The sequence below is a fragment of the Lynx canadensis genome, chromosome A2 (assembly GCF_007474595.2).
Source record: "Lynx canadensis isolate LIC74 chromosome A2, mLynCan4.pri.v2, whole genome shotgun sequence".
NCBI lineage: Eukaryota > Metazoa > Chordata > Mammalia > Carnivora > Felidae > Lynx > Lynx canadensis.
In genome coordinates, this window is record NC_044304.2 from 71,532,826 (window position 1) to 71,560,513 (window position 27,688).

At 45.0% G+C, this 27,688-nt stretch overlaps 1 protein-coding gene across 2 annotated transcripts in view; it reads left to right on the forward strand.

Moving 5' to 3' along the window:
• Window positions 1-27,688, forward strand: part of GLI3 (GLI family zinc finger 3) — a 281,557-nt gene that overhangs the window by 241,362 nt on the left and 12,507 nt on the right. For both annotated transcript variants that reach the window (XM_030307709.2, XM_030307710.2), the window contains exons 11-12: window positions 20,743-20,892; window positions 22,254-22,418. In XM_030307709.2, coding sequence (XP_030163569.1) covers window positions 20,743-20,892; window positions 22,254-22,418 — 315 coding nt within the window. The remainder of the gene's footprint in view (window positions 1-20,742; window positions 20,893-22,253; window positions 22,419-27,688) is intronic.

Here is a 27,688-nt window from a genome sequence, read left to right on the forward strand (position 1 = left end):
TTCCAAGCATTACCCTAGGACGACCTGGTGAGGCCAGTTGAATTCCGGATCCTTGCCTCTCGCCAAAAAAATCAACAAACAAAAAGACAGTCTCTGTGCATCAGGCATGTAGAAGATGTTCTCAGTCCTAGAGTATAAGCTTCCATGCAAAGTACAGCAAGAAAAAAATCTGTATGAGAGCTGAATTGAGATAATCTTTTTTAGGGCCTCTAGGTGGGTAAATAGCCTACCACCGCCCCCCCCCCCCACAATGAAATATGAGGAAACTGACATGATTGCATCACATTATGGATTCATATTGTTCAGCTGAGCACCATTTCCTGAGCACCTGCTGTGTGGGGGTCATGGGGAAGGCTTGTGGGCACCAAGATGAAGGAGACGTAGCCCCTCCTCTGGAAGCAGGCTAGGAAGGACAACAGCCATGCTCATTTAAGATAAATCCACGTAGAATGCAGAGCAGACTATCCTTAGAAGAATTTCAGTGTTCAGGAGAGTTAGGGCACATTTACCATCCAGTTGGGACACCAGCTCTTTCCTTCTTTCCCTCTTTTCTTTGTAAGTTTCTGTCTCATGGTATGTTTCTTCTCTGCTCATCTGATCATATGAATGCCCAGAGCAGCAGTGGCTCTGATAGTGTGTGATCTGGAATGATCGTTGGCTCCGCCAGGAATAGTCCATAGCATCCACTTTAATAAAATGTGAACGTTGACAACTCCTTAGTCCTAGGCAAGCGCAGTGTAAAAACGTCAGCTGCAAACTTGGCGAAGTCCAGCCACCGCATAGCAGCTTTTAAGGATGTTGTAAAATTCTTTCCATAAATAATGTTAAAGGGGAAAAAAATAAAAGCTGAACTTCTCAGAAAGTCAGGTTTTCTTACCAGCCTTCCAACCGGCAAGGCAAGGATGCAGTTCTTTTCTGAGAGAAGGCATCTTAGACTTAGATTATATAGTGTATAGAAACATCAGAGAGAAGAAAAACCCAAACCTCTGTTAGAAAAAAATCTTTTTTATATAGCCATAAAAGGGAAATGGTTCCCGCCCACACCACTCTCAGCTGAGATTAAGGGAGTGTCTCTCCCAGCAGCTTTCCAATATGAAGAAATAAAAATCCCAGTGCTTCTGCCCATGGTTTCATGGCCCCGTGGACCTTGCACAGGAAATCAAGGAAGGCTTGTAAAACACTGCATTCACAGAGCTCAACGTTTCGCTTTACCACACTTGCCACATAAGGACGCATCGGCTCAAATCGGAACAAGATGTGATCTTACTGAGAAAGAATCCTTATAATATCACGTTACCTCCCCCTGAAAATTCCCCCAAGCATGTATAAAATCCAGAGGACCTAAAGTGGAACACCGAAGAAAGCCTTTAAGGCTAAAAAGCAAGCTGCGTTTACTTTCCTTGTATCATATTATATAGACATATTACAATTATGTCCGCGATTAAAAGCACTGTCATGCTGCATTATGAACTGTTCTTATGTTTAGGATTAGATAACTCTTCCCCCACACCCCCACGGATTCCTTTTATGTCCTAAGGGCAAATCCTTTCTCTTGGGTCAGGAATGTAATAAGGTAGGTTTTCCTCTCTCTGGGATATTGTGTCTGTCTCACTGTGTTTAAATTGATGCAGAAAGCTCTTCAGAGCAAAATACAGTATTTTCTTTGTATATGAGCCAACAGTTGACTAACCCACAGGGAATTCTCTGTGTTGAGCATTTTAAAGGCACAGGTTGGGTATGTTTGAACTGCTGAAGCTCAGGGAAAACCACTGGGAAAGAGGCCATGGCTCTGGGAAGAGCTGCCTTCTTTCTCACGTGGTCGGGGGGGGGGGTGGGGAGGCGGGGAGAAAAATCACTATTCTAACCAATAATTTTTTAATGACAAATTAAGTCAGGAAAAGTACCCCGCTTATTTTAATAACACTGGTGCAAGACAGGAATAAAGAGGAATTGCAGTTTGCGTAAATGGAGGTTACATAGAATTTAAAGGCATTTAGCTACCTAAAATGAGTTCCCTAAACAGTTCTCTCTCCATCAGACCTATGAATTGTTAACACATACCTCCTGGGAGTTGAACCACAGACCATGGTCTCCAGAACCAGGAAATTTGCCATTTGAAGTAAAAGGGAATTTCTCCGGTTCGGTATCTCCTTCCAGACCACGAGCTGCCAGAGGTCAAGGCCATTGCCAACCAAGGATAACTTATTTAACCCCCGTAATGTTGGTTATGGTTTTGGTAGTACCCCAGAGTCTAGGATCTTGGAATTCATACAAAGTATAAGCAGTATACAGTTTGTGTGTGTGTGTGTGTGTTCGTATACATGCCCAAAGGGATATATGTTTCCTTCCTTCATTCCTTCCTTCCCTCCCTCCCTCCTTCTTTCCTTTCTTCAGGGTGCAGGTCACCCTCTCTTGACAGTGCACTTTCTGTAGCATTTAATTTAAAAAAAAAAGTCCCCCCTCTGATGAGCCCTTTGGCTCTTTATTTCTGACAAATGAGTTCACTCTTTCTTGACCTTGAATCTGCCGCTTTTTTCCCTCAGCCTCATCTGTGTGTAGGTAAAAAGTTTAGCTCTGGATTCTGTTTTGATCTCTTCCACAAACTTGTGGTGCACTAGTACGTAAGTTTCTGAACCTCTCCGAGCATCCGGAAAATCCCCCTGTAGGAGGTAAAGGGTCAGAGAGAATGAACCACGTGGAAAGACATTGGTCAAGCAGGCCCGGTATAGAAGTTGGTGTGAGCAAAGGTGTTCAGCACACAGCCTGCCTGCCCCATCCCTAGAAACAGAGGAGAGGAGAGGGCAGAGCAAGAATGATCATAATGCTGGCCAGCACCTTCGCGTGGCCTTGTGCAGTGGATTTCTATCCATTCATGGGAAGGGCCTCGATTAGGAGGGCCTGGGACCAGCGCTCAACTTGACTCTTTCTTAAAACATGCTGCTGCTCCTCATTGTTGTAGCTGAGTTACCTGAAAATTGAAATGCACGGAAATCGCTTTGCAGGTAATGTAGATAAGATGGCAAATAGGACACTTTTACTTTAAATATCCAGGTGACAAGATTTGGACCAAACATTGAGTTTCAATTAGCTTCAGTCTCTGGGTGTTTTGTTTGCTTTTTTTTTTTTTTTTTTTTTTTTTTTTTTTTAGTACATTCACTATTTTTCCCCTACAGAGTGTTAAAATTCATAACGTTTTAACCAGTTTCTGCACTATTATAATTACACTATATTAATATTCTGTTAATATGCAGTGTGGAGGCAATTTGAAGAGTCAAATTAAACTTTTTAAAAGTTGCATGATTGCACAATGTATACTGGCCACGTTTTCCTAGGAAAATGTGCTTATAAAAAAAATAACGTTTTATAGAATCAAACCCCCAAATTAAAAGCATATTTTTAGGAATAAATTAGCACTTCTTGAGAAATCAAATTTTTACTTTGGCGGAGAGGTAAAAGGCAAAACAAACACAACAAAATCCAGGAATGGCTCAAATTCAAAGAAAGTCACCTCCCCCGGGAGTGATTTCACCATGTGAAGAAGGATGGTGCTTTAGCACAAGGGGGGCTAACTTCCCAGTTCTCTTTTGTGAAGGCCACAGATCATTTCACACACACACACACACACACACACACACACACACACACACACCTTTAAAGTTGCCAAGTTTAAACCTGTGTTTTCCTTATTTATTTCTCCAATTGAAACTCTGTCTGAGCAGCCTTACTTCCTCATTGCTGTCTTTTCCAGTGCTTTAGTCATGGTAGGGGGCGAAATTTCCATTACATTAATGAGATTTTCACAAGCAGATTAAAGATGAAATATGCCCTTCAGTCTTCTGCGATTTAACAGCCCTGCATTAGGAAGAAATCTCTGTATAAACTATCGACAAACATAATAGCCAGGGGGCAAAATTCCAGGGAGACAGAGTAGAGCCTAATCACAAGGGTAACTTGACCTTTTTTTTTTTCCCTCTCTCCTTCATCTGAAGCATTTTGAATTATTTCAAGAGAAACTTAGCAAAACTTCAGATGATTTGACTTCCACAGGATTAGGACTTAAATGCCAGAGCCCCTACCCCAAAGTTGTATCAACATCGTGATGGCGGGCAAAAATAAATTTTAGAATTCCTTTTCATTAATATGTATAGGAACCGACTAAGATAACTCTGCATTATGTCATTACTAGCTCAGAACCTCAATCTACAGTCACGGCATAAAAGGGGGTTCTGTTTGGTGGACCCTGAAGGTGTAACTAAGATAACTCTGCATTATGTCATTACTAGCTCAGAACCTCAATCTACAGTCACAGCATAAAAGGGGGTTCTGTTTGGTGGACCCTGAAGGCGTATGGGAGGCTGAGGCTTATCGGATTGTTGAGAAAAGAAGAATCACAGGAAATTGCTTCTGTTTCCTGTGGCTTCTGGTTCTCAAAGCACAAATGGAAGGCTATGGGCTGGGGGTAACGCTGAGATCTGGGCCAACATCAGTTCTCAACCTGGTATTTCCAATAACACATTCCTCCAGCAAATATTTATTGAGCATTTACTATATGCTGGGCACCGTTCCAGGCACTTGGAACACATCAGGGAACAGAATCAATAAAAATCTCTGCCTGTGTGGAATTTACATCCTCATGGGGAGGCAGACAATAAATCAGAAATAGTCTGTACGTAAAGTATAGTGTGTGCGAGGTGATGAGGGCCATGGGGAAAATCCAGCAGCCGAGGCCAAGGGAGTGGGGAGTTCAGAGGTGAGGAGGGTGTACTATAAATGGGGTGATCAGTCTCCTTAAGGAGGTGACACTGGAAGGAGGACTTGAAGGAGGTCCAATAATCTTGGCTTAGTGACCCCGTCCCAGATGAGAGCCAGGTGTCTCCAGCTACATCGTTCAGTCTCAGGAGTAGACTTTTCCTTTGAGGCACTGGTTCTGCACTGCTTCCGTGTGCTGCAGGGGCCAGGTCTCATGTGTCCCCCGCCCGCACCCCGTCCATCCCGTCTTGCGGGCACTCAGCCCCTGGTGACCGTGCTGCAAGATGCGGGGAGCAATCTTTGCTTCTCCAGCCCTGCAGGCCTCCTTGACGAAAGGCTGTTACGAAGAATGGAATTTTACAGACAGCTCAGGGGAATCACGGAGGGTCCAAAACAGCAAAGAGCTTGTAATAATGGACACTTGTGGTCTCTGTCAATGTTCTTTAGTCCCTTCCAGCATGGGAGTTACACATGGTCCACTTGTCCTTCGGAAGCTCCAAGCTCCCCCATGATGCTCTCTTCCCTATCTGATTCCCTAAAACATACTACAGCTGGGAAGCTGTTGCTGCTAGAAAGCCTAACTTTTGTTGTCTTAGCTTATGCCCGGGGGTCCTCCGGATATACGCAGGGCACCCCCTTCCCCACCATTGCATGCAGTCTCCTTTGTCCCTCTTCCACTTCTGTTTCATTCTGTTTCTTAAACACTGGTTTCTCATCATCTCCAGTGACTTCCTTCATCCTCCGCAAAGTCTCCATAGGTCAGGGTCTTTCACGTTGGCCTTTGTGAAGTCCTTAAGATTCTGTGTGTGGGGGTCACCAAAGATAATATGGCGTGGGGAAAGGGGCTGCCCTCCTCCTTCGGTTAGGCCTTTCTCAGATTCTTAAATCTTTAGACTTGTCTTCTTTGCCGGATGTCCTTATGGAGATGTCCTGGAGGTACTTGCATTATGTCTTGCCCCAAACAGAAACATCATCTCTTTCAAATTCTCCCAGAATCTCTCAAGCTAGAAATTTGAGTATTATCTGTTCCTTCTCTCTCTAATTCACCATCCACAAACTATCCCAAATTGTCTCTCAATCTAGCTCTTTCTCTCCATCCTCTTGGTGGCTGTCTGGGGCATAGGTGCCTTAGAGCATCCGGCACCCCTCGTGGTTTTGCACCAGCCTAGGTGGTAGCAGAAGTCCTGTTGCAGTATACTCCCAGCTCCCTCCCTCACCCCTCCTGTATTATGTACATGGACATGCACCTATGCGTGCACACACTCACCCTTCCTGTGTACATGCACACACGCACACCCTTCCTGCACTATGTACATGCACACACAGGCACACACACTCAGCCCCCTGTACTATGCACATGCACCCACACACACACATACACACACACCCCTCCTGTACTATATACATGCACATGCACATACACATACATTCATCCCCCGGTACTATGTACATGCACATACACACGCGCACACACACCCCCCTCCTATACTATATACATGTACATGCACACGTGCACACACATTTCCCTTTACTATGTACATGCACACACACACACCCCTCCTGTACTATATACACGTACGTGCACACGGACACATACACTCATCCCCCTGTACTATGTACATACACACATGTGTCCCCCTGTACTATATACATGCACACGTGTGTGTTTACACACTCAGCCCACACTCAGTGGCATTTGCCAACACATCATGATCTTCCTTGACCCTGGACCTCTGTAGCTCTCTCTCCTCTGGGATACACTTTTCTCTGTGCCGGGTTCCCTCTCTTTATTTTGGATTCAGCTCATTTACCTGCATGTGAAGCCTGCCCTGACCTCATTCTGTCACCACTGTAGTTAAACCACTTGTTTCCCACTCACCCCACTTCAAATATTATCTCAGACACAGTGCACATGCCTTACTCTTCTTGTCTTGCCCCCAGTATACGAATGAATTCCTATATCCTAATGCCTGGACCAATGTTCTTTCTATAAACTCTATGCTTTCTACTGACATGATAAAGGAAATTACAATCTGCATATGGAATAGTTAGCATGTGCCCATATCATACAGGATATTTTATTCTTATATACTCACATGTGCCAGCAATAGGAACTAAGATGTTTCGAAGGGGTCCTGTACGCCAGGGTGAATAAGAGTTCATTGAAGAGTGGCGGAAAAGTTCCACACGTTGAAAAGCTTGCTAACGTGGAGATGTCCCTTCCATCCTGTTTTGCTAAGACAAACTGGCAAAGCCAGGGGCCTTGAGCTTACTAGTTTTCTGTCATGTGGGGCTGTGAGGGAAGGAAGAGGGTGGTGCATTCCTTTGGGTGGCTTGCTTTTTATTTACAATGGTGTCCATGATGTGAAAGCTAATTTTTAAACAGCGCTCCTTTCTGCATTCCAACAGCCACTCTTGGACGAAATCCAGTGGACATGTCTTACTCAGTGTTGCCTCTTCAGGGTTTAGCACAGTAACTGTGATATCATAAATAAGCATTGAGTTAATAGTGAATGAATAAGTCAGCTCAGCGGGGACTTGTGGGCAGATTTCCAAGTGGATAATTTTGCCTGCTTGCCTGCCTCCTTCCTTTCTTCCAGTAGCTCTTGAGATTTGCCTGGGTTTCTGTCATTAGCAGCCCCCACCCCTACTTTGCACACATACACACACACTCACCTAAACTCCCATTGACTCTGAAGGAAGACTCCCAGCACTTTTCAGGCAGGAACCTCCCCTAGCAGTGTAGTGGGCAGAAACCCTCAGGGACGAGGTTGGGTCTGGGCTGGCACCAGAATAACTCTCTGCCTCATGTCTTCAAAGGATCCCAGGAAAAAAGAGTCTGGACTTTTCTCCAAATGTTAAAAATAGACTTTCATTTGAAATTCAAACATATTTTATTGTATCTGTCATTATTTTGACAAATATTTTAGACCTCAAAATTAGGGTTTAAAAATTTATCAAAGGGGCATCTGGGTGGCTCAGTGAGCTAAGCATCCGACTCTTGATTTCAGCTCAGGTCATGATCTCACAGTTCGTGGGTTCAAGCCCCGCATTGGGCTCTGTGCTGGAACTGTGTTGCCTGCTTGGGATTCTCTCTCCCTCTCTCTCTCTGCCCCTCTCTCTTTGCCCCTCCCCCATGCATGCTGGCTCTCTTGCTCTCTCTCTCAAAATAAGTAAGCCTTAAAAAATGAGTAAATAAAATGAATAAGAGTTTGTAAGACAGTATGCCAGTTTCAAGGCCAATTGTTGTAATGTCCAGAATCAGTCTTCAGTAATGTGGATGGAGCGTAGACACTTCTATAAGGGCGGTGAAGAGAGACCACCCATTCAAATCCTGTCTCATCTTTACTCCTCTGTGTTTATTGTATTCTTGAATTTCAAATGTCCTCACAACCACACTATATATTCAGGCTCTTTTCAAAGGGCAGTGCCCGTATGCTCCATGTGGATGGCCAAGATCATAAAAATTAAGAACTAATTAAAGGCTAAAATTTTTTCTGCTTCTAGATAATGGAAACTCTTTCTGTCTCCCATCTCAAACAGGAACAGTTTACATCTACCTTTTTGCATTCAGGGAGACTTTAAAATTGAGTCTTCCTTCATCATGTGTATGGGTGTGTGTGTGTGTGTGTGTGTGTGTGTGTGTGTGTGTGTGTGTGTGTGTAAGCATTAAACTCCTTAAAATTAGAAGTGCAAGGAGTCCTGTTATAATTGCCATTATATTATTGTACCAATCCAACCTACCTTTTAAAGTTTATAACAAAAGAATTGCTTTGACCATAGGTTGAAGAATACAACTACTCTACAAAAACTAGCAGGAATTATTATTATACAGAGAAACTACCCATTAACCTTCTTTTCTCTTCATGGCCAAAATCCAGGTCCATAGGGTGGGAGGATTTTAATCCCGGGGACACAGTTAGACTTTTGAAATCTTTAATTTGGTGATATCTGCCATTACTGTGGATGGTAACACTTTCCAGATACACTGGGTTTGTAGGGATGATCCATTCCTATGAGTGACTAAGGATGCATTTTCTGGCCATCTTTCCTGGGCCCTGTGGCCTTAGTCTAGAGCCAGTTGAAGAACCAGAAGGTGGGGCTTTCACACTGTGTCTTGGGAGCTAGTGCTGTGATCAGAAACGTTGGCACTCACTGTATTTGGTGGATTGGCTCATTGCAAAAAGATGAAAAATTTAAAAAATGTGTTTTGGAGATTGGTTTTCCAAACTGTTTCATCCCGTGATGACACAACTAAGATTATCTTGCCTGTCTGCAGTTAGCAGTCTTATTTCTAGACGGGTGTTACTAAATCCTAAATCTTTACTTGCTTAACTCTTTCTATTTGTCTTTTTGGCAACTGGGCCCCCAGTCCATCTCCTTAAGACACGTTTGTATTTTTATTGTTATTTTGCCTCAAACAAAAGTTGGTATTTGAAAGAATAAGGTAAAAAACAAAATGTGCCCAGTAATTTGTACAAAGGATGTAATTTGTAGAAAGAAAGTAATTTGAAAGGTGCGATGAAACCACTTTACCTCTCTTTTTGAAATCTTGGTGGGATTTAAATGCTGGCCCTTCCAGAAAAGTTCTCAAAAGGTTTTTTGTTTGTTTAACAAAACACCTTATTAAACTACAAGAGAACCTTCTTAAAAGAGAAGAGTTACATTTATGTTTTGTGAAATTTTTTTTAATGTTTATTTTTTGACAGAGCGCTCAGTGGGAAAGGTGCAGGGGTGTGGTGGAGGGGGTGTGGCTAGGGGGTGGGAGGAAGATCCAAAGCAGGCTCTGAGCTGACAGCAGTGAGCCCAATGCGGGGCTCGAAGTCACGGACCATGAGATCATGACCTGAGCCGAAGTCAGACACTCAACTGACTGAGCCACCCCTGTAAAATAATTTAGAGTTCAGAGAACAAAACTATAAGAGATCAAGAACTTTTACAATCCTTACAAGGAGTTAGAGGCCCTGAACCCATCTTCAAGAATGAAGATGTTTTCCTTTTAACTAAGTAATATGAATAACATTAATCTATATTAACGCTTACATTTTACTTTTTAAAAATTCTTCTCAAAAATGAAAATTTCCTGTGGTGTTAGGTCATCTTACTATGAAGCCAGTATACTATCGTTGTGTATACATGATTCTGAGCCAGTACCTGCCACACTTCTGGAGTGGGAGAAGATACAAGCCAGGTCAGTTATATCACAAATGAGACATTTACACCTGGTAATTTTATAATTCAAGGTAACAACAAAACCAAAAATATAAAAATTCTGAATTGACTACCCTTGAATTTGCCATGAGATTTTAGTACATGTTAAACTATATAATGCATTAGAAAATAACAGATTTTTCAAATCATGCACTATTTTGCATGAACTCACTTGAAATAATACAAGCGTAGGATGTTTTAGTGTTGCTTCCATCTCTGCACAGAGTTCCCTTTTCTCCGTCTTTCTACTCATCTCTACAACTTGAAAGATGAGGAAGGTATATACAGAGAAGTTGTCACTTATGTGACATTCTCAGGTTGTTAAGTCTGAGTCCAGTATGAAATCCACCAGGAAATATTGTATCATTGAAGTATGTTCTATTTTGACTCTGTCTGTGGATCGTGTGTGTGTGTGTGTGTGTGTGTGTGTGTGTGTGTGTGTTAATTCTGTAATAGAAGTTATGATTAAGGTACAGCCTGGTGCTGCCAGAGAAACCATTTGCTAGGCCCAACCCCTACTCTGTCTGGGGATGGATGCAGGAGAAAGTCAGATCCATTTCTCAACCACTTTTCCTCTGTCCACCCACAATCCCCTGTCACCAAAGTCCATCACCAAGTACAGTAGACCCTTGAACGACACAGGGGTTGGGGCACTGACCCTCCATGCAGTGGAAAATCTGTGCATAGCTTTTGTCTCTCCCAAAACTAAACTACGAATAGCCTAATGTTGACTAGAAGCCTTACCAAGAACATAAATAGTTGATTAGCACATATTTTGCACATGTATTATTTACTGTATTCTTATGATAAGGTAAGCTAGAAAAAAGAAAATGGTATTAAGAAAGTCATAAGGAAGAGAAAATAAATTTATAATAATGTACTGTAAAAAGTCTGCATGTAAGTGGACCCATGCAGTTCAAACCCCTGCTGTTCAAAGTGTTCAAATGCACACTTTCATGGTTTTCTTTTTTTTTCTTTTTCTTTTTTTTTTTTTTTTTGGAGGGAGGAGAGGGTAACATCTTTATTGACATACACTTACTATACCTTGTGTAAGGCAAACATGTTAACCACTACACTAGGGAAACCCTACCTCATATACCATGTGATTCACCCATTTAAAGTATACAACTCAGGGGCACGTGGGTGGCTCAGTTGGTTAAGCATCTGACTTTGGCTCAGGTCATGATATCATGGCTCGTGGGTTCGAGCCCCACTTCGGGCTCTGTGATGACAGCTCAGAGCCTGGAGCCTGCTTCCTATTCTGTGCCTCCCTCTCTCTCTGCCCCTCCCCCACTCACGTTCTGTCTGTCTCTTTCTCTCAAAGATAAATAAACATTAAGAAAAATTTAAAGTATACAACTCAGCGTATTTTGATATAAACACAGAGTTGTGCAACCATCCCCTCAATCAATTTTACAATGTTTTCATTAGAAAGAAAGAAACCCCATCTCCCAGTCTCTTTGCAGCCACAGGTAACCACTAGTCTACCTTCCTTCTTTCTTTCTTTCTTTTTTTTTCTTCTTGAAAAGATTTTATTTTTAAGTAATTCCTGCACCCAACGTGGGGCTCGAACTTACAACCCCAAGATCAAGAGTCGCATGCTTTACCCACTGAGCTAGCCAGGCGCCCCTAGTGTACCTTGTTTCTATAGAGACCTGCCTATTTATTATGGGCATTCGTATAAATGGAATCATACAATCTGAGTCCTTTTGTGACTGCCTTCTTTCACTTAGCATATTGTTTGGGTTCACCCACGTCGTAACAGGTGTCGGAACATCATTCCTTTCACTTTGAGGGGGAATGTGATGGAGCTCCAGTGCGTGGAGCATACCTCCAGCCAACGGGGTCAGGGGGGCACTGAGGGTGGTATCTTAAGTTAGTTTCCATTGTCTAATTGCAACATTGCGAGGCCCTTTGTCTGACATTTGCCTTCTTTTAAAGAACTTTGTCTTCCTCACACATAAAAGAAAATAGTTTTGTTACAGATTTGTGCCTTGAAACAGACAAGATTTGAATACCTGTCAGAAGGACTCCATTCATTTATTCCTTCTTTTTTTGTTTTAATTTTTTTAATGTTTATTTTTTGAGAGACAGAGAGCATGAGCAGGGGAGGGGCAGAGAGAGAGGGAGTCACAGAATCTGAAGCAGGCTCCAGGCTCCGAGCTGTCAGCACAGAGCCTGACAATGGGGCTCGAACTCACAAACCACAAGATCATGACCTGAGCCGAAGTCGGACGCTCAACCGACTAAGCCACCTGGGCGCCCCTTCGTTTATTCCCTGTTAACCAGGAAGCGGACTTTTGCTTTTTATCTCTACCTAATTCTTAATATTCATAAACCAGAAAAAAGAAGAGAATGCTGTTTTTTACCCAACGTGTTGAGTCCTTTTGATATTTCTCTGTGTAATTTTTTAGTTATATCAGAAAACTAGAAAGTGGCTGGAATACTTGTATAAACCAGCATGGATTCAAACAATTGTGTTGTGAGGTCTTCGTGGAGATCCCTCCTACAGCAAGCATCACATACTGTTAGGAAGATTGATGGGTGCCAACAAAACCATTTGAATTATTTTATTTATCTAAAATTAAAGTGCATATAGAGATAAAGGGCCTATTTCAGCTCTGATAGTCTGAGGCTGCTGCCTTTCTCTGCTTCTGCCTAGCAATGCCGTTAGAAATCCGAACATAGGGTACTGCTAATGGAATCTGTGTCAACGACAGTTGTACAACTTTCCAGCAATGGCCCATGTGTGACAGAATACACAAAACAAGAAGGCGTATGTCTCCTTTCAGATGAAAGGTTTGAAGGATTCTTGCAGTCTCTTGGAGACAAGCAATTTCAGTTTCTTAAATCAGCTTTAATGAAAATTAAGCTTTAATCCGTTATAAATTATTTTTCCCTCTCTCTTTTGCAGAAATATTTCTGGACTACTAAGAGATAGTACAGTTGACTCTTGAACAACATGGGTTTGAACCGTGTGGGTCCACTTATATGTGGATTTTTTTCAAGAAATATAGTGCAACACCATAAATGTATTTTCTCTTATGATTTTCTCAATAACATTTTCTTTTCTCCAGCTTACTTTATTGTAAAAAAACAGTATATAATACACATAACATGCAAAACATGTGTTAATTGACTGATTACGCATAATATTAACATAATATCAGTAAGGCTTCCAGTCAAGTTTTTGAGGAGTCAAAACTTCCATGTGGATTTTTTACTGTGCACTGTCTCGGCACCCCTTAATCCTGTGTTGTTCAAGGATCAGCTGTTATAGATCGATAATATAAAGTCAAGATTCAAACTGAAAATGGAGCTTATTTAAAATTGTTTAGCTGCTTATAGCCCATCCTCTACCAGAATAGGGGGCCTCCTTAACCTACGTCCTCAGCAAATCCCTAAAAGTTAATAAATGATTGAATTCTGTTAAATGTATTCACCGGCTCAAGCCTAGGTTATGAGCTCACCTGGTGGCCATGCAAAAAGATTTAGAATTGAACATTTCTAGTTTCTGAGAAGGCAGGGTTTCGCTTCTGTTTCCTTCGGTTTTAAAACACGAAGGGGCACCTGTGTGGCTCAGTCGGTTAAGTGTCCGACCGGCTCAGGTCATGATCTCGCAGTTTGTGGGTTCGAGCCTCACGCTGGGCTCTGTGCTGACAGCTCTGGAGCCTGCTTCAAATTCTGTGTCTCCCTCTCTCTCTGCCCCTCCCCTGCTTGTGCGCTCTCTCCCTCTCTCTCTCTCTCTCTCTCAAAAATAAACATTTAAAAAATAATGAAATTAAAATAAAATAAAATAAAATAAAACCATGGCATCAAACCCAAAACACATGGAGTGTTCGTGGGTTAAGATAACAGAGAAATGTAGCAAAGGGATGAATCAGAAAGAGTCCCCAGGCTTCAGTGAACCCAACCACCTGCAAGCCCATAATGCAAGTTCCATTGTCTTGAGCATTCGTATATGAGATACACTACTTTCTGAGTCTTTATTTTCTTTTCCGTCAAAGCAGCGGTGCTGTGTATGTGTGTCTCCATGTGTGTGTTTGTACATACCTACATATATGGGTTTGTGTGGAGAGAGATCCGACTTGAGCGCCGTTCTACTGAAGACCGCACGGTCCGCTTGTTACACGTACCCGGTGCTGTGAAAAACTTGGCGGCAGCGCACTTTGTGGAACCCTTTTACATCGGTGGCAAGATTCTGTGTTATCTGAGAAACAGTAGAAACTGACAGAAAGACTGGTGTATAAGGTATATGCACAGGGGAGCCATGTGGACATGGTGGTGAGGGTTGGGTCCCAAGTTTTTACATTTCCTGTAGTCCCTGGTTTTCAGTGGGTGTTAACGGTAACATTTTCATTACGACAGTGGGAGTTTACCTTCTTGATGTTAAGGAGCTGTCTGATTTAAAGACTTTAATTTTAAAAAACAGGTTTTTTCATGTTCAGTTTTCAGAGAGAGAGAAAGAGAGAGAGAGAGAGTGCAAGTGGGGGAGGGGCAGAAAGAGAGAGGGAGACACAGAATCCAAAGCGGGCTCCAGAACTGTCAGCACAGAGCCCAAAGCAGGGCTCAAACCCACGAACCGTGAGATCATGACCTGAGCCGAAGTCAGACGCTTAACCGACTAAGCCACCCAGGCGCCTCTGATTTAAGGACTTTGTCTGCTGACCAGTGTGCTACACGCTGGCAGAGTTTGAACGGGGATGAGAGAAGCTTCCACACCCACCTCGCGCCCGGTTGCTCAGATGGAAGCTGCTTACCCGTCTAGAAAGCTTGTGCTTTCTGAGTGGGAATCGGCGGGGAATCTGGCAGAAGGAGAGGGAGGCAGATAGAAAGCACCAGTGTGCTTCCAAGGTTCACGAACCGCTTGAATAGCAGCTTTATTTGGAGAGCCGTGAACATTCGGGTTCGATAGACCACACGCGTGCATTTCATCTGAAGGGTTAGCAATTAGACTGCAGAGGAACTGCCTGCTCTTTACTGGGAGTGAAATAACGAAGCCAGAAGAAAGGGTTCTGATTAGCTTCGTGAAGTCCATTGTGGCTTCCATTTTGCTGATGGTGACAGAAAAGCTTCCCTTCCCCCATTTTCCTTCGGGGTCTTTCTTCCCACAGCACTGAAGCCTCCGAGGCTGCTGCAAGTAGCTGGTTGCCTCCGTGGCCAGGCGGACAACAGAGAGACTTCTCCCACCTTCCTCTGCACCCCGAGGCTCCACGGGGAGCAGACAAGACGGGAATGCATACCTGGTCCTGGCTCACCTTGCTGCAAACACATCTCAGTGGGGAAACAGCAACTTGGCTGGTTTGCTCTGGGCACCTCAGATGTATTATTTGTTTCATCAGCCATCAATTTCCAGAGGCAAAGGCTTACAACACCGCTTGGAAAATGGAATCATGGAGAGGCTGTGTGGTGGGACCTGGCCTTTTCGGGGCAGTTGCCTGGTCCTGGCATCCCCATCCTGTTTGTTCAGACAGGGAGAGTTTTGAGCGGCCCGGCTGAGAGAGCTGACATACAGCACCGTAATTTATACCATCTATCTCTTTCTGGAGCTTGGGCCTCTGGCAAATTGCATGTCTTTGTGTTGGATTAGTTTGGAATTTAATCATGCATTATTTTCCCTCCCAATTAAATTATTTATATATTTGATTAACGTTTTCACTGCGAGGAAGCCAAATGTTCAATGAAACCACAAATAAACACATGCCCATTGAATTTCAGGCCAGCTTCACATGGGATCATTCTGTCTGTGGAATGTTAAGAATTCACTCTGTATAGCCTTCTTAGCTACCTGGGATTTTGGTGAGCAAAATCCACCCCATCCTAGGATCACGATGCAGGGGGAGTCTGTCTGGCCTATGTCCCTCCCTTGTTTAGCCTAGGATCCTGGCTTTTTTCCTTCCCATGGCTTTTTCTTTTCCCTGCACTGAAACCTCCCTCCCTCTAATTTTACTTCCTCAGGCTTGAGAGCCAGCCTGACCAAGAGAGTCATGGCTCTGGGGCACCTGGGTGACTCAGTCGATTAAGCGTCTGACTCCTGATTCTGGCTCTGGTCATGATCTCACAGTTCATGAGTTCGAGCCCCGCATCGGGCTCTGTACTGACAGCACAGGCCCTGCTTGGGATTCTTGCTCTCCCTCTCCCTTCCCCTCCCCTGCCCATACTCTTGCTCTCAAAATAAAGAAAACTTTTAAAAGAATGTCATGGGCTCTGCTAGTCCAAGGAAGAGAGTGAAATCACCTAATCAGGGGTGAGCAGACCAATGGTCCACAGGTAAGGTCTGGCCCACTGCATGATTTTGCACAGCCCTTGAGCTAAGAATGGTTTTTACAGTTTTAAATGGTTGAAAACAAATATTTTTTAATGTTTTATTTGTTTTTGAGAGCAAGAGCATGGCAGGGGTGGGAGGTGGAACAGAGGATCTGAAGTGGGCTCTGTGCTGACAGCAGTGAGCCCGATATGGGGTTCGAACTCATGAACCATGAGATCACGACCTGAGCCGAAGTCAGGCGCTCAACCAACTGAGCCACCCAGGCGCCCCTTGAAAAAAATTTTAAGAATATTTCTTGACATGTGAACTGCTCAGTGTCAAGAATAAACAGCTGTACCTGTTCACTTACACGTTGTCTGTGGCCGTTCGCCTAAAACAGCGACAGAGTTTGAGTGCCTACAAACTTCTGACCACCAAGGCCTAAAATAGATGACTGTCTGGCTTTTTACAGATACTGTTTGCCGACACCTGATCTCTGGTTCATCACCAAGATTTAACAGACAAGAAAACCAAGGTTCAAGTGGGAGAACTGAGCTGTCCAAAGGTACACAGCTCATCAGAAATTGATCTGGGAGGCATCTTCCGATGCCCACCCCGCATTCTTCCCACTGTAGCACAGCGTCCGCCCTAAGATGAGCCCTCCTGTGGACACTCGCCACAGAGGCCAAAGCAGCTTGGGAAAGAAACGTAAATATTTAGGACCCATGGACATGTAAAATCTATGATTTCTTAGAATTTGAATTTTCACTTGAAATCTAGGGCCAGGAAATGTGTTCAGTTTAAAATGTATTTGAGCTGCCCAAGCAGGCAGAAGGATGCATCCGTATTTCTGTAGAGTAATTGATTACGTCCTGTGCTCAGCACTTGGACCTGGGCCCTGCCGGCTGAGGTGGTAGGATCTCATTTCAAGAAAAATAACTTGTGGTCTCACTCCAAGTTTTCACTCGAGCAGTTTCAGCAAATTATAAAAGCATATGAGATGGAACTCAGGTCTCCTGTACAGGGACCGAGAAGGAAAATCCCCAAGATGCTAACCTTTGGGAAAGTGAGGTCACTCCTACTTCCTGGTGCAGATTCTTCTGCGTCCCTTCCCATGTGGGGATCCAATGGCTGACCTCCATGGGATCCCCGGGTTAGAGATCGTCCCAGAGGCCAAGATCGATGAGAGTTGTTGAGGTATAAATAGAAAAGGGGATCTTTTAGTCACTGTGCTCTCCAGCTCCTTGTCAGTTCTCTCCTCCAGCTTTGCAGCGGGTCCCTCCACACCTTTGTAGACTGCTGCTGTGACTTCCCAGCCTTCCAGTTTAAACCTCTCCTTCAGAGCCTTCCGTCGCTTGGCATGCACTTGAGGGGGCTGCTGGGGTGTTGGCTTCTCCTCAGTTACCTCACCCAGAGGAACAGACCCCTTCCCTCTCCTCCTAGAGTCTCTGACTTCACTGGCCACCCTTGATGCCTCCCCTGTTGCTCATTCCAGCTCCCCGCCCCGAGTAAGGCCCGTTAACCTTAGTACTCTGTCCTTGGGGGCAGGCGTCCAAGTGCTGCTCTCTGGACGTACGTTCTGTCCAAGGTTGTATCCTGCAGTCGTGCTGCTGGTGATCTGACCCAGCACTCTGCATCCCAAGTGGGCCCAAGCTCGCCTACCTCAACGGCATCCTCCCAGCCCATGGAAACTCTTACCTTCTTACCGCACCACGCAGTGGCAGTGCTGGAAGCTTCCTGTGTCTGCTAGACCCATCCACCCATCCTCTCCTGCCACGCATGTTCCTCACACTATTCTTCAAAGGCACCAGGTTCTGTCCCACAGGTCTCACTTTTCTGCCATGCTGACCCTTTCTCCCCACCCCGTTCCCGATCTGCACACCCGGCTGGTCTCTGCCCCTCGCTTAGGTCCTGCCACGTCATTGAAGAAACTCACCCTACTCTTTGGACACAGATTTGAGACCCCCTGTTAATTATTTTTAGAAAACCCTCTTCCTTTCATAACACTGATCACAACTATAATTATATGGTAATTTAAGCCATTATCTGCTTGGCTCCGGTAGACTGTCATTTCCTTAGGGCAGGAAGCATGTCTGTCTGATTCCCCGGCACAGGGCCTGGTGTGGAGTGGACCCGAGTACATACAGCCCCAGTAAACGCATGAGAGACCAGTAAAACGTTGCAATCGCAGATCGTACAGGAAAGTTTGTTAATTGATGAGAAAAAGTGTTTCTAGAAAACTTGAGACTCAGCTTAAATGCGGCATCCACTCAGAAAACTCTGATTTTCCAGCTCATGGTCAGGTAGCCCCACACGTCTCCCCTCGGAGACCTGGGAGTCTTGGGTAACAAGCACTCAGTTCTCTCCAGGAAGTGTACATGCAAAATAGAGTGAACTCACCTTGTATTCGCTTACTCCACCCAGCAGGGTAGAGCTCACGTCTGCATAGCATTCAAATCCTTTTGAATTCTTGAGAGTGTGTTATCTTCAAGTAATAGAACCCTTTACTTGCAGTCATGTTGTATGGATACCAGGTGAAATGAAGCTGAGTTAGGTCAGCAGGAGCATCAAGTTCAAGCTCTTTTGTCCAGCGAAAGTTCAGTGTGCACATGAGTCCGAATCAATTCAGCAAATATTTACCGAGGACCTGCCAGGTGCCAGGGACACTGGTCTGTTGCTGAGAATAAGAAGCTAAAAGATGTGGATCCTGCCCTCCAGGAGGAGTCTCAGCCCTGGTTCTAATTCAGCTTTCCAGCTCAGCCTGCCCCTCTCCTCCTTCCTCCTTCCCCTCCTGTCTCCTTTTTCTTTTCGTGTACCTCAATCCAAGTAGCTTATTTCCAATGACTTGGGAGAAAGTGAACCAAGAGCAGTGTTTAGGGAATGGATTTGTGTGATCAGCAGCTGTTTCCCCTGGAAAGGAGAGTTTGCAGAGCCCTTGTGTGTTCCGTGGGCTTAAAGGCTGGGCTCTGGCATACCTCAGGACAGTCCTGGCTGATAGGTGTGGGCCGCAAAGATGCGCTTGAAGCATAAATTTGAAGATAGCATGGTGTCCCCTGTCCAGCACCTCTGTTCTCCTCATACCCTCATATACATAACTTTTAAGAAATGCTAGTACTTAGGATAGTTGGCTTTTCAGAGGACACCCACGTCTGTGTGTCCTGGGTTGCTACACCCTTGGGGACCCAAGTGACTCTGGGTGGTTTCCTTGTGGCTTGCAGCGCTTCTGAGAGGACCCTGGTTGTCTCCCGCTGTGCTCTGCTCAGTCACCCACTCTCCTCGGTTCTTCCACCTTTCCGACAGCTGCTCAACTCTCCGACAGAGAGTTCACAGCAACTGCCTTTCTCTGCCCGCACCCATTTTTCAACTCCAGAAAGTGGGACCAACGTCATTTGTTCTAGCGGGCCGCCTCCTGGAGGAACGGAGAAAGGCCGACTGAGGGTGGCATCTTGCCCTCAGGCCCCCGGAGACCACTCATTCAGGAGCCGGAGCCTAAGCAAGAAAGTAATTAAGTGTTCTGTCACAGCACACAGTGCATGGAACCCAAAGGGAGTGTTCTCTCATTGAACAGATTCATTTGTGGGGGGTTTCCGTGGATGTTTCAGAAAGGGCTTGCAAGAGCCTTAAATGAAGGCAAATAGGATGTGGGGTAACCAGAGAATAAAAGCAACAGGTTCCACCCAGGACCCAGCTTTCCTCACTAACCCATAACTGGACACTTAAATCACATCATCATCTTATTTAAATTGACCTAAATGGGATCCAGGTTGAGAACTTTCTCTGCCTCTGGTGCTTCCTTAGGTTTCCTGGGTCTTGGGGTGTGAATCCAGGGAGCCTAACATTATTTGAAAACTTTGAATTGCTAAGGAGTTCAGGGAAATTATCTTCATATTAAAAACCAAGTTAATAGAATTACATAGAGCTGGAAAGAACCTTAGCACTTAGGGAAGCCATCCCTTTATTTTGTCCCTGAGGAAGGCTAAGATCCTGAGACTAAAGCATTTTGTTGCTCCCTGGTTCTCTTCGGTATCTAGTTCGTTTGTCTGTGAACAAATTGGAACTAAAGTGTAGTTTGAAAAGGTGCTTTGGTTTTTTGCTGGCCCTTTATGCAGAATCAGGTGTGCACGCACACGTGTGCTTGTGTTCCCGTTGTCTGCAGTCTCAGCCACAGCGCTAATCCGGGACCCAGAGCGCGTGCGAGCTGGGGAGCACCCAGCTGCTCTGTCGACCATGAGACCCCCCACTTTGCAGAGGCCCAGCGAGGATGTGCGGGCTCACCTCATTTCACAACCCCCCCACCTTCAGAGGCATTTCTGGGACACCCAGCTTCCTCCGAACAGGGAGACTCCTGCTACTTAGAAATGAAGCGTGCACAGATTTATTTAAGAAACATACGAACTGACACAAAATCACTTGTATATAAAATTGTCTTATGTTCCTTAGGGCCTCCGGTGGGGGCACTTTCTGCGCCCCCTTCTGTAGCCTTCAGAAAGGAGTCCTGCATTGCTCTCTCCCTTTCTTTTTTTTCCAACCCCCAGCATATAAATAATGACCACATTCATGGTGAGAAGAAGGAATTCGTGTGCCGATGGTTGGATTGCTCGAGAGAGCAGAAGCCCTTCAAAGCCCAGTACATGCTGGTGGTGCACATGAGGAGACACACGGGGGAGAAGCCTCACAAATGCACTGTGAGTGTGCGGCACAGGCTGCTGGCTTGGGGCCATCTGGCACTAGTGCGTGTCAGGTTGGGGTTCAGGGTCACCCACGGGCCTCTACATGCTATGCTGATGAACCGAGCTGAGGGGGGTGCGGCTGGGTGGCTGGAGGCACGGGGGTCTGTGTTGAATGCCGATAGTTCTGAGAAGGGGTTCTGAAATGGGGGGATCGCCAGAAGTGGAGAGCAACAGCCACGTTTTGGGGGACAGTAGAAGTCGTCTGCGCTGTCCAACAAGGTGGCCATGAGCCACATGTGCCTCTTGGGTGCTTTTGAGACTTGTCCAGAGCAACCAAGGAACTGACAATTTTTTAATTTAAAATTTTTTTAAATTTTTTAATGTTTATTTTTGAGAGAGAGAGAGGCGGGGGAGGGGCCAAGAGAGAGGGAGACCCAGAATCCAAAGGCAGGTTCCAGGCTCTGAGCCGTCAGCACAGAGCCCAACGAAGGGCTCGAACTCACGGACCGTGAGATCATGACCTGAGCTGAAGTTGGACGTTTAACCGACTGAGCCACCCAGGTGCCCCTTAATTTAATTTAATTTAATTTAATTTAATTTAATTTAATTTAAAGAACGGTAAATATAAAGTCAGCCTCTGCTGGCAAGCAGCTAGCACATCAGCACAGCTGTGCGGAGTGGCAAGTGGGCAGCAGTGGCTGGGACGCCCTGGCGGGCACTGGGAATAAGCATGTGACCACCACGCCGGCCCCAGCACAAATGCCCATCACGCTGGAGGACTCGGAGGGCAGAAGGAGGTGCGAGCCTGGACTTGAAACACTTGAGTTCACTTTTAAAAGTATAACCCAGATGACTTGAGAGTTTTTCTTTGCCTTCCTAGTCTGTTCCCATGGCCTGGTATGGACCCGCAGGGTGGCTGGGACTCAGCCTCTTTCCCTGAGGTGCCTCCAAACACATGGGCACTGCTCAGCCCTGCACTTTACATCTTAAAGGCCCTTTACAAACATGATCAAATTCCGTGCCTTTGTATGGACACAAAGCCATATTAGTGAACTTTGTGCTGAATCTAAAATCAGTGGGAATTTGAGGAGATCAGTGAGCAGATAATGAAACCCATTGTGCACATTGAGTGGTCTATTAAAAAAAAAAAAAAAAAAAAAAGACCTCCAGGACTTTTACGAGCCCAGAAAATGCAGTCTCTTGAACTGCACTGAGCCCCATCTGAATCCCAATAAATGCAGAGTTTAGTGGACTTTTGTTCCTCGGTTTTGAAAAGTTGCTGGCCCTCCAGACGTCAGTCTTTCATCAACTCTGAGGGACTGTTGGGCATAAGCCGGGATTGTGTGGAGTAATGCAGATTTACCTGTTGTCCCCAGTTTGAAGGTTGCACAAAGGCCTACTCGAGACTAGAAAACTTGAAAACGCACTTGAGATCCCACACTGGAGAGAAACCGTACGTCTGTGAGCACGAAGGTTGCAACAAGGCTTTCTCAAATGCCTCCGATCGCGCCAAGCACCAAAACAGGACGCATTCCAATGAGGTGAGGCTCCTCCACGAGACATTCTTTGGGCCCAGAGCTCGTGGTGCAAACAAAGAGCCCTCGTGGGCAATGCACACGGAGGGGAGGCCCATCCCGTCTGATTTCCTGTCTGCCATCCCCAGCATGAGCGTGCACTGGCTGCGGCTGCAGGTGGGGGCCCGGAGCCTCAGAGGTAGGGGCTGAAAAGGGGCTTGGTTTGCCGAGGAATGCAGATCAGGAGGGAACTTCAAACCCCTGACTAGTCTCACGTTGTTCAGAACTGCCACCTACTGGTCAAACAGTCGGAGCATTTAACTGTGGCATTGCTACCGCTTGCTCCGCCTGGAATAGCAGGATCCATGCAGAGGACGACCCTGTAAGCACCCAGGATAGATCAGAAGCAGTGTGCTGACAGCTGATAGCTTACTGCTAAGACAGCCACTTTTGTTTGCTTTCTCCAGGTGGTATCTTTAAATGCATTATATCCAAAAAGACTTTCACAGGGCAACCAGCCTTGGCTAAACAGGATTTCCAGACATTCTCAATTCCAGAGGATCTTAGGAGAGCTATTCTCAGCAAGCCAGAATGGTTGCTGGTCAGTCATTTAAGACAGCATATTGAATAAAAGCCCCATGGTTAATGGGTGGTTCCTGCTGTGTTGCTGTTATTTGTAGGTACTTATCCCCCCAAAATGTCAGAAGGAGCGTAAGAATGAAAATGATTCCAAACTATTTTGCTTATGTTTTATTTTTTTTTTTTAATTTTTATTCATTTTTGAGAGAGACAGAGCACAAGCAGGGAAGGGGCAGAGAGAGAGAGGGAGACACAGAAACCGAAGCAGGCTCCGGGTTCTGAGCTGTCAGCACAAAGCCCGATATAGGGCTTGAACCCACGAACCGTGAGATCACGACCTGAGCCGAAGTCGGACACCCAACCGACTGAGCCACCCAGGTGCCCCTGTTTTGCCTGTGTTTTAAAAAGCATGTCTAGGGGCTCCTGGATGGCGCAGTCGGTTAAGCGTCCGACTTCAGCCAGGTCACGATCTCACGGTCCGTGAGTTCGAGCCCCGAGTCAGGCTCTGGGCTGATGGCTCAGAACCTGGAGCCTGTTTCCGATTCTGTGTCTCCCTCTCTCTCTGCCCCTCCCCCGTTCATGCTCTGTCTCTCTCTGTCCCAAAAATAAATAAACGTTGAAAAAAAAAAATTTAAAAAGCATGTCTACCTGTAGGCCTCCAGCTTCTATTTGAAGCTCTAGCTCAAGTTCTGACTTGTCTGTGATGCCTTCTCTTGAATGAATCCAGAGATGAACAAAAAAGCTCTTCATGTTTTGGGTAAAAATGCGATGGCTGGCCAGAATTTGTCAACAGGAGACATCGTTCTGCCCCACTAAGCACGTCATCAGTGCGGTTGCAGTGTGTGAGAGAGGAGCATTTGACCTTTCAGCTCAGGGACCATTGGCTTTAAGGTCCTTGCCAAATGTCCCTTCAGCTTAAGGGACAGAGCAAAAACATCTCTGAAGAGATTAACGACACTTTTTTTTTTTTTTTTTAAGTTTATCTCTTTATTTTGAGAGAGAGGGAGAAAGAGTACGAGCAGGGGAACAGCAGAGAGAAAGGGACAGAGAGAATCCCATGCAGGCTCTGCAGTGTCAGCACAGAGTCCGATGCAAACCACGAGATCATGACCTGAGCAGAAATCAAGAATCAGACACTTAACCCCTTGAGCCACCCAAGCGTCCCCCACACTTTCTTAAAAGCACACTCACACTGAAGCTCATATGTGCAGGTTCACATGTGTGAACTCTTTTTGAAAGGGTCATGGTGGACTAAGGAGATTGCATCCTTTGGAATCTCATTATTAGTCAACTGTTTGAGGATGCTTTGGGGGAGATCCCACATACCCATATTTTCATGTCAAAAATGCTTTTACAGGGGCACCTGGGTGGCTCAGTCGGTTGGGCGTCCGACTCCGCTCAGGTCGTGATTTCCCGGTTCGTGGGTTCAAGCCCAGCATCAGGCTGTGTGCTGACAGCTCAGAGCCCAGAGCCTGCTTCGGATTCTGTGTCTCCCTCTCTCTCTCTGCCCCTCCCCCACTCATGCTCTGTCTCTCTCTGTGTCTCTCAAATATAAACAAAGGAAAATATTTTAAAACATAATAAAAAAGCTTTTACTACCCGTACTTCTTGTAGTGTCACCTACTGTACTTGTTTTGTGAGAACCTCTAGGGAGTCTAGGCGAATCCATAGAGACAGAAAGCAGATGAGTGGTTGCCAGAGGCTGAGGGGAAGGGAATAGGGTAAGGATTTCTTTTGGGGATGATGAAAACATCCTAGAATTTGATTGATAGTAGTGACAGTTGCACAAGATTGCGGATGTACAAAATGCCACTGCACTGTGCAATTTCGAAGTGTTCTTTTAATGGTGTGTGAATTATATCTCAGTTTAAAATGTTTTAGGGAATGCGATTAACTTAGAATTAAATTAAAATACTTAACTGCATTCCATATATATATATATATATATATATATATATGCACAATTATGACTAGAAATTTAGAAGACATTCATTCCTATAGTATATAGGCCCAGGGCCCAGGGCCCACCCCTGTTCTTATGAAGAAATTGGGGCAGTGAGTGTGTTAAGATTAGTGGTATGCACATGTACAAACATACTTACTCAGCTTTGTGTCTTTCTTATGGACCTAAAATATGTGCCCCGCAGTTTGCTATGCTTAAATGCATTACAGCTAAGCTTGTACACTTCTGTGAGGTAAAAAGTGCGATGCTGTATGAAAGTTTATCCATTAGGAGAGTAATAGATACCTCGGTCAGTCCTCTCTTTCACCAGGGTGGAACAGTTTATCTAAAATAAATTAACAGCCTTGAGCATGCAAGGCTTGGGCCTTCCGAATGATGGACATTTTCACATCCACCAAAATTAAGTTTGTCCAGGAAGTCTAGATTTGTGTCATAAGACGGTCCTAGATATCTTCTTTCACTTATTTGCTTTCTTATTTGTACTTTCATTCATTCGCTAAACAAATAGGGAGAGCTAGTTAGGTGACACAGTGCCTTGCTGTTCCACGTTCGGCACAGAATACCGTGGGCTAGAAGCCAGTCTGGCCCTCCCCACCCACCCCCAGGCTGCCTCACCCATGTGGGGCCGTAGCAGTGACCTCTGCCAGGGACCCTTCCTCCAGACCACACAGCTTATGTCCTCCCAAAGCCACACTAAACAAGTTTCCTTGGGGTCTGACTCGGTTGTATCTCCTTCTCCAGAAAGTTCCAATGGCTCCCTCTTACCTTTAGGGAAAGTCTAGACTCCCTGGGCTTGTACCTGCTGTCACTGGGCCCAAGCCTGCCCTTCCAGGCTTGACCTCTTACCTTTGTGGCCGTGAATGGCACTGACAGCCATGCCCCTGTGCACGAAGCGGTCCTGACTCTGGACCTTGGCTTTTCTTTCGCATCCCCTTCCCTCATTTTTATCCCTCAGAATCTTGTTCTTCCTTCAGGACCCAGCTGCAATGCCTCCTCCTAATAAAGTTCTGTTCATTGAGTAATTACTGTGTGCAACACATCAGGGTGAGCATTTCGTGTATGTTGTCCTGTTTAACCCTTACCATGACCCATTGAGCTGGGCATTATACCCAGCTGTAAAAACTTAATAACTGATGCCTCCTCCAATCACCCCAACTGAAAAATGGTTCCCCTGTGTCCACATCATTCTGTAGCATTCCGAGTTTACCCTGGTGATAATTACGTGCTGTCATATTTCTCCTGCGTATTTTATATCCCCTGACATCAAATCCTGCGGTATATAACTTTGTGTTCACAGAGTCTTGCATAGAGTAGGGACCACGAAATGTTTATTGAAAAATCTAGTTGGATAAATTCTACAAAGTCAAGTACACAAAAGTATCCATGGCTTTCACAAAGTACCTTCGGTTCAGGGGGTCAAAAAGAAGACAGCCATGGCAGAAGTTGAGTTATCTCGGACCGTGAGACCGGCAACATTTATCTTCACCTACAGTTCTGTTTCATCTCAGCCATTGATCACAACTGAATTTGGAGGCGAAGCCACGTAATTGGGTTAATGTGTTTTTTCGTTAACACATTAAGTTTCCTGAACCCGTGTTCTGATGGTTTTTTTTAAGTGGATAGTGTGTATGCTCACACACAAGGGCACATGGATGGGTCCACGTGTACTTGTAGGTGCTGTCGGTCCTGGAAGCGTAGACTCTCCATCTCTAGCTGTGTCCTCCTTTCCCAACTAACCCATAGTATACACATGCATATATTTATGGGAACAGGAGCTTCTCAGACGCATAGTGCTGGCCTGGCTGTGTGCCCTCCCCCGGCCCAACCCCTCCCTGACACCTGCACCACACATCCCAGTGTTCCCGCTGATGGAACAGCCTGTCACGGCAGTGAGGTGAGCAGGCACAGGGCCGATGTCAGAACACTATAAGGTAATGGCCCTGATCGCTGGAGCCATTCTTCTGTCCCTAATGCATAGAATTTGATGTGCTCGTCTCATTATATATATGCTGCAAATCACACAAGCCTCTGAATAGAAGTAATTCATAGTTAATGGGAATCAATTCTACCCCAAAGAATCGCAAATTTGGAGGTGAAGTCTCTCGGGATAATTTTCGGAGTCTTCACTTACTACATTAGGACATTTCATCGTTTTATGTAGCACTCAGTCTGTTCTTGGGCTTTTAGTGAAAAAGCATCTTTTAGACACATACATTCTTTAAGACAGGACATCTTTTTTAATATAATGGGTACATTACATTAATCATGCTTTTTATGACTATCACTTACCTAATAGCTTACCTTCTGATATACATAGACATCTACTCATATAAGCACTCATGCATATATTATATTTCAAGCCGGGTAAACAAGATCTCAGTTCTGATGTTGGTCATGAGTCGGTGACAGTGATTCTGTGATTTGAGTGAATAATTTAGCTATAAGCATCCATATACTTTTTAATGACAGCATTTGTAGGTTTGATCGCTGGCCCACAAAGGAAATTAAATAATTCACAGGCCTCAGTGTTCAAGAGCAAAGCCTAGATCAGGAACCCTCATCCAGGACACCATCCAACAGCCCTTCTCAGTTTGTGAGTGAGCTTTCATAGACGGTCTAACAGGGCTTTAGAGCTTTGAAAATCTGAAAGGTTCTGGATATTCAGAGCCCTGATCATCCCAGACCGTGGTAATGCCACCCAAACAGGCATATTTTTGTGATCTCTAACATTGAAGAGGGGTTGGCAATGTTTTAA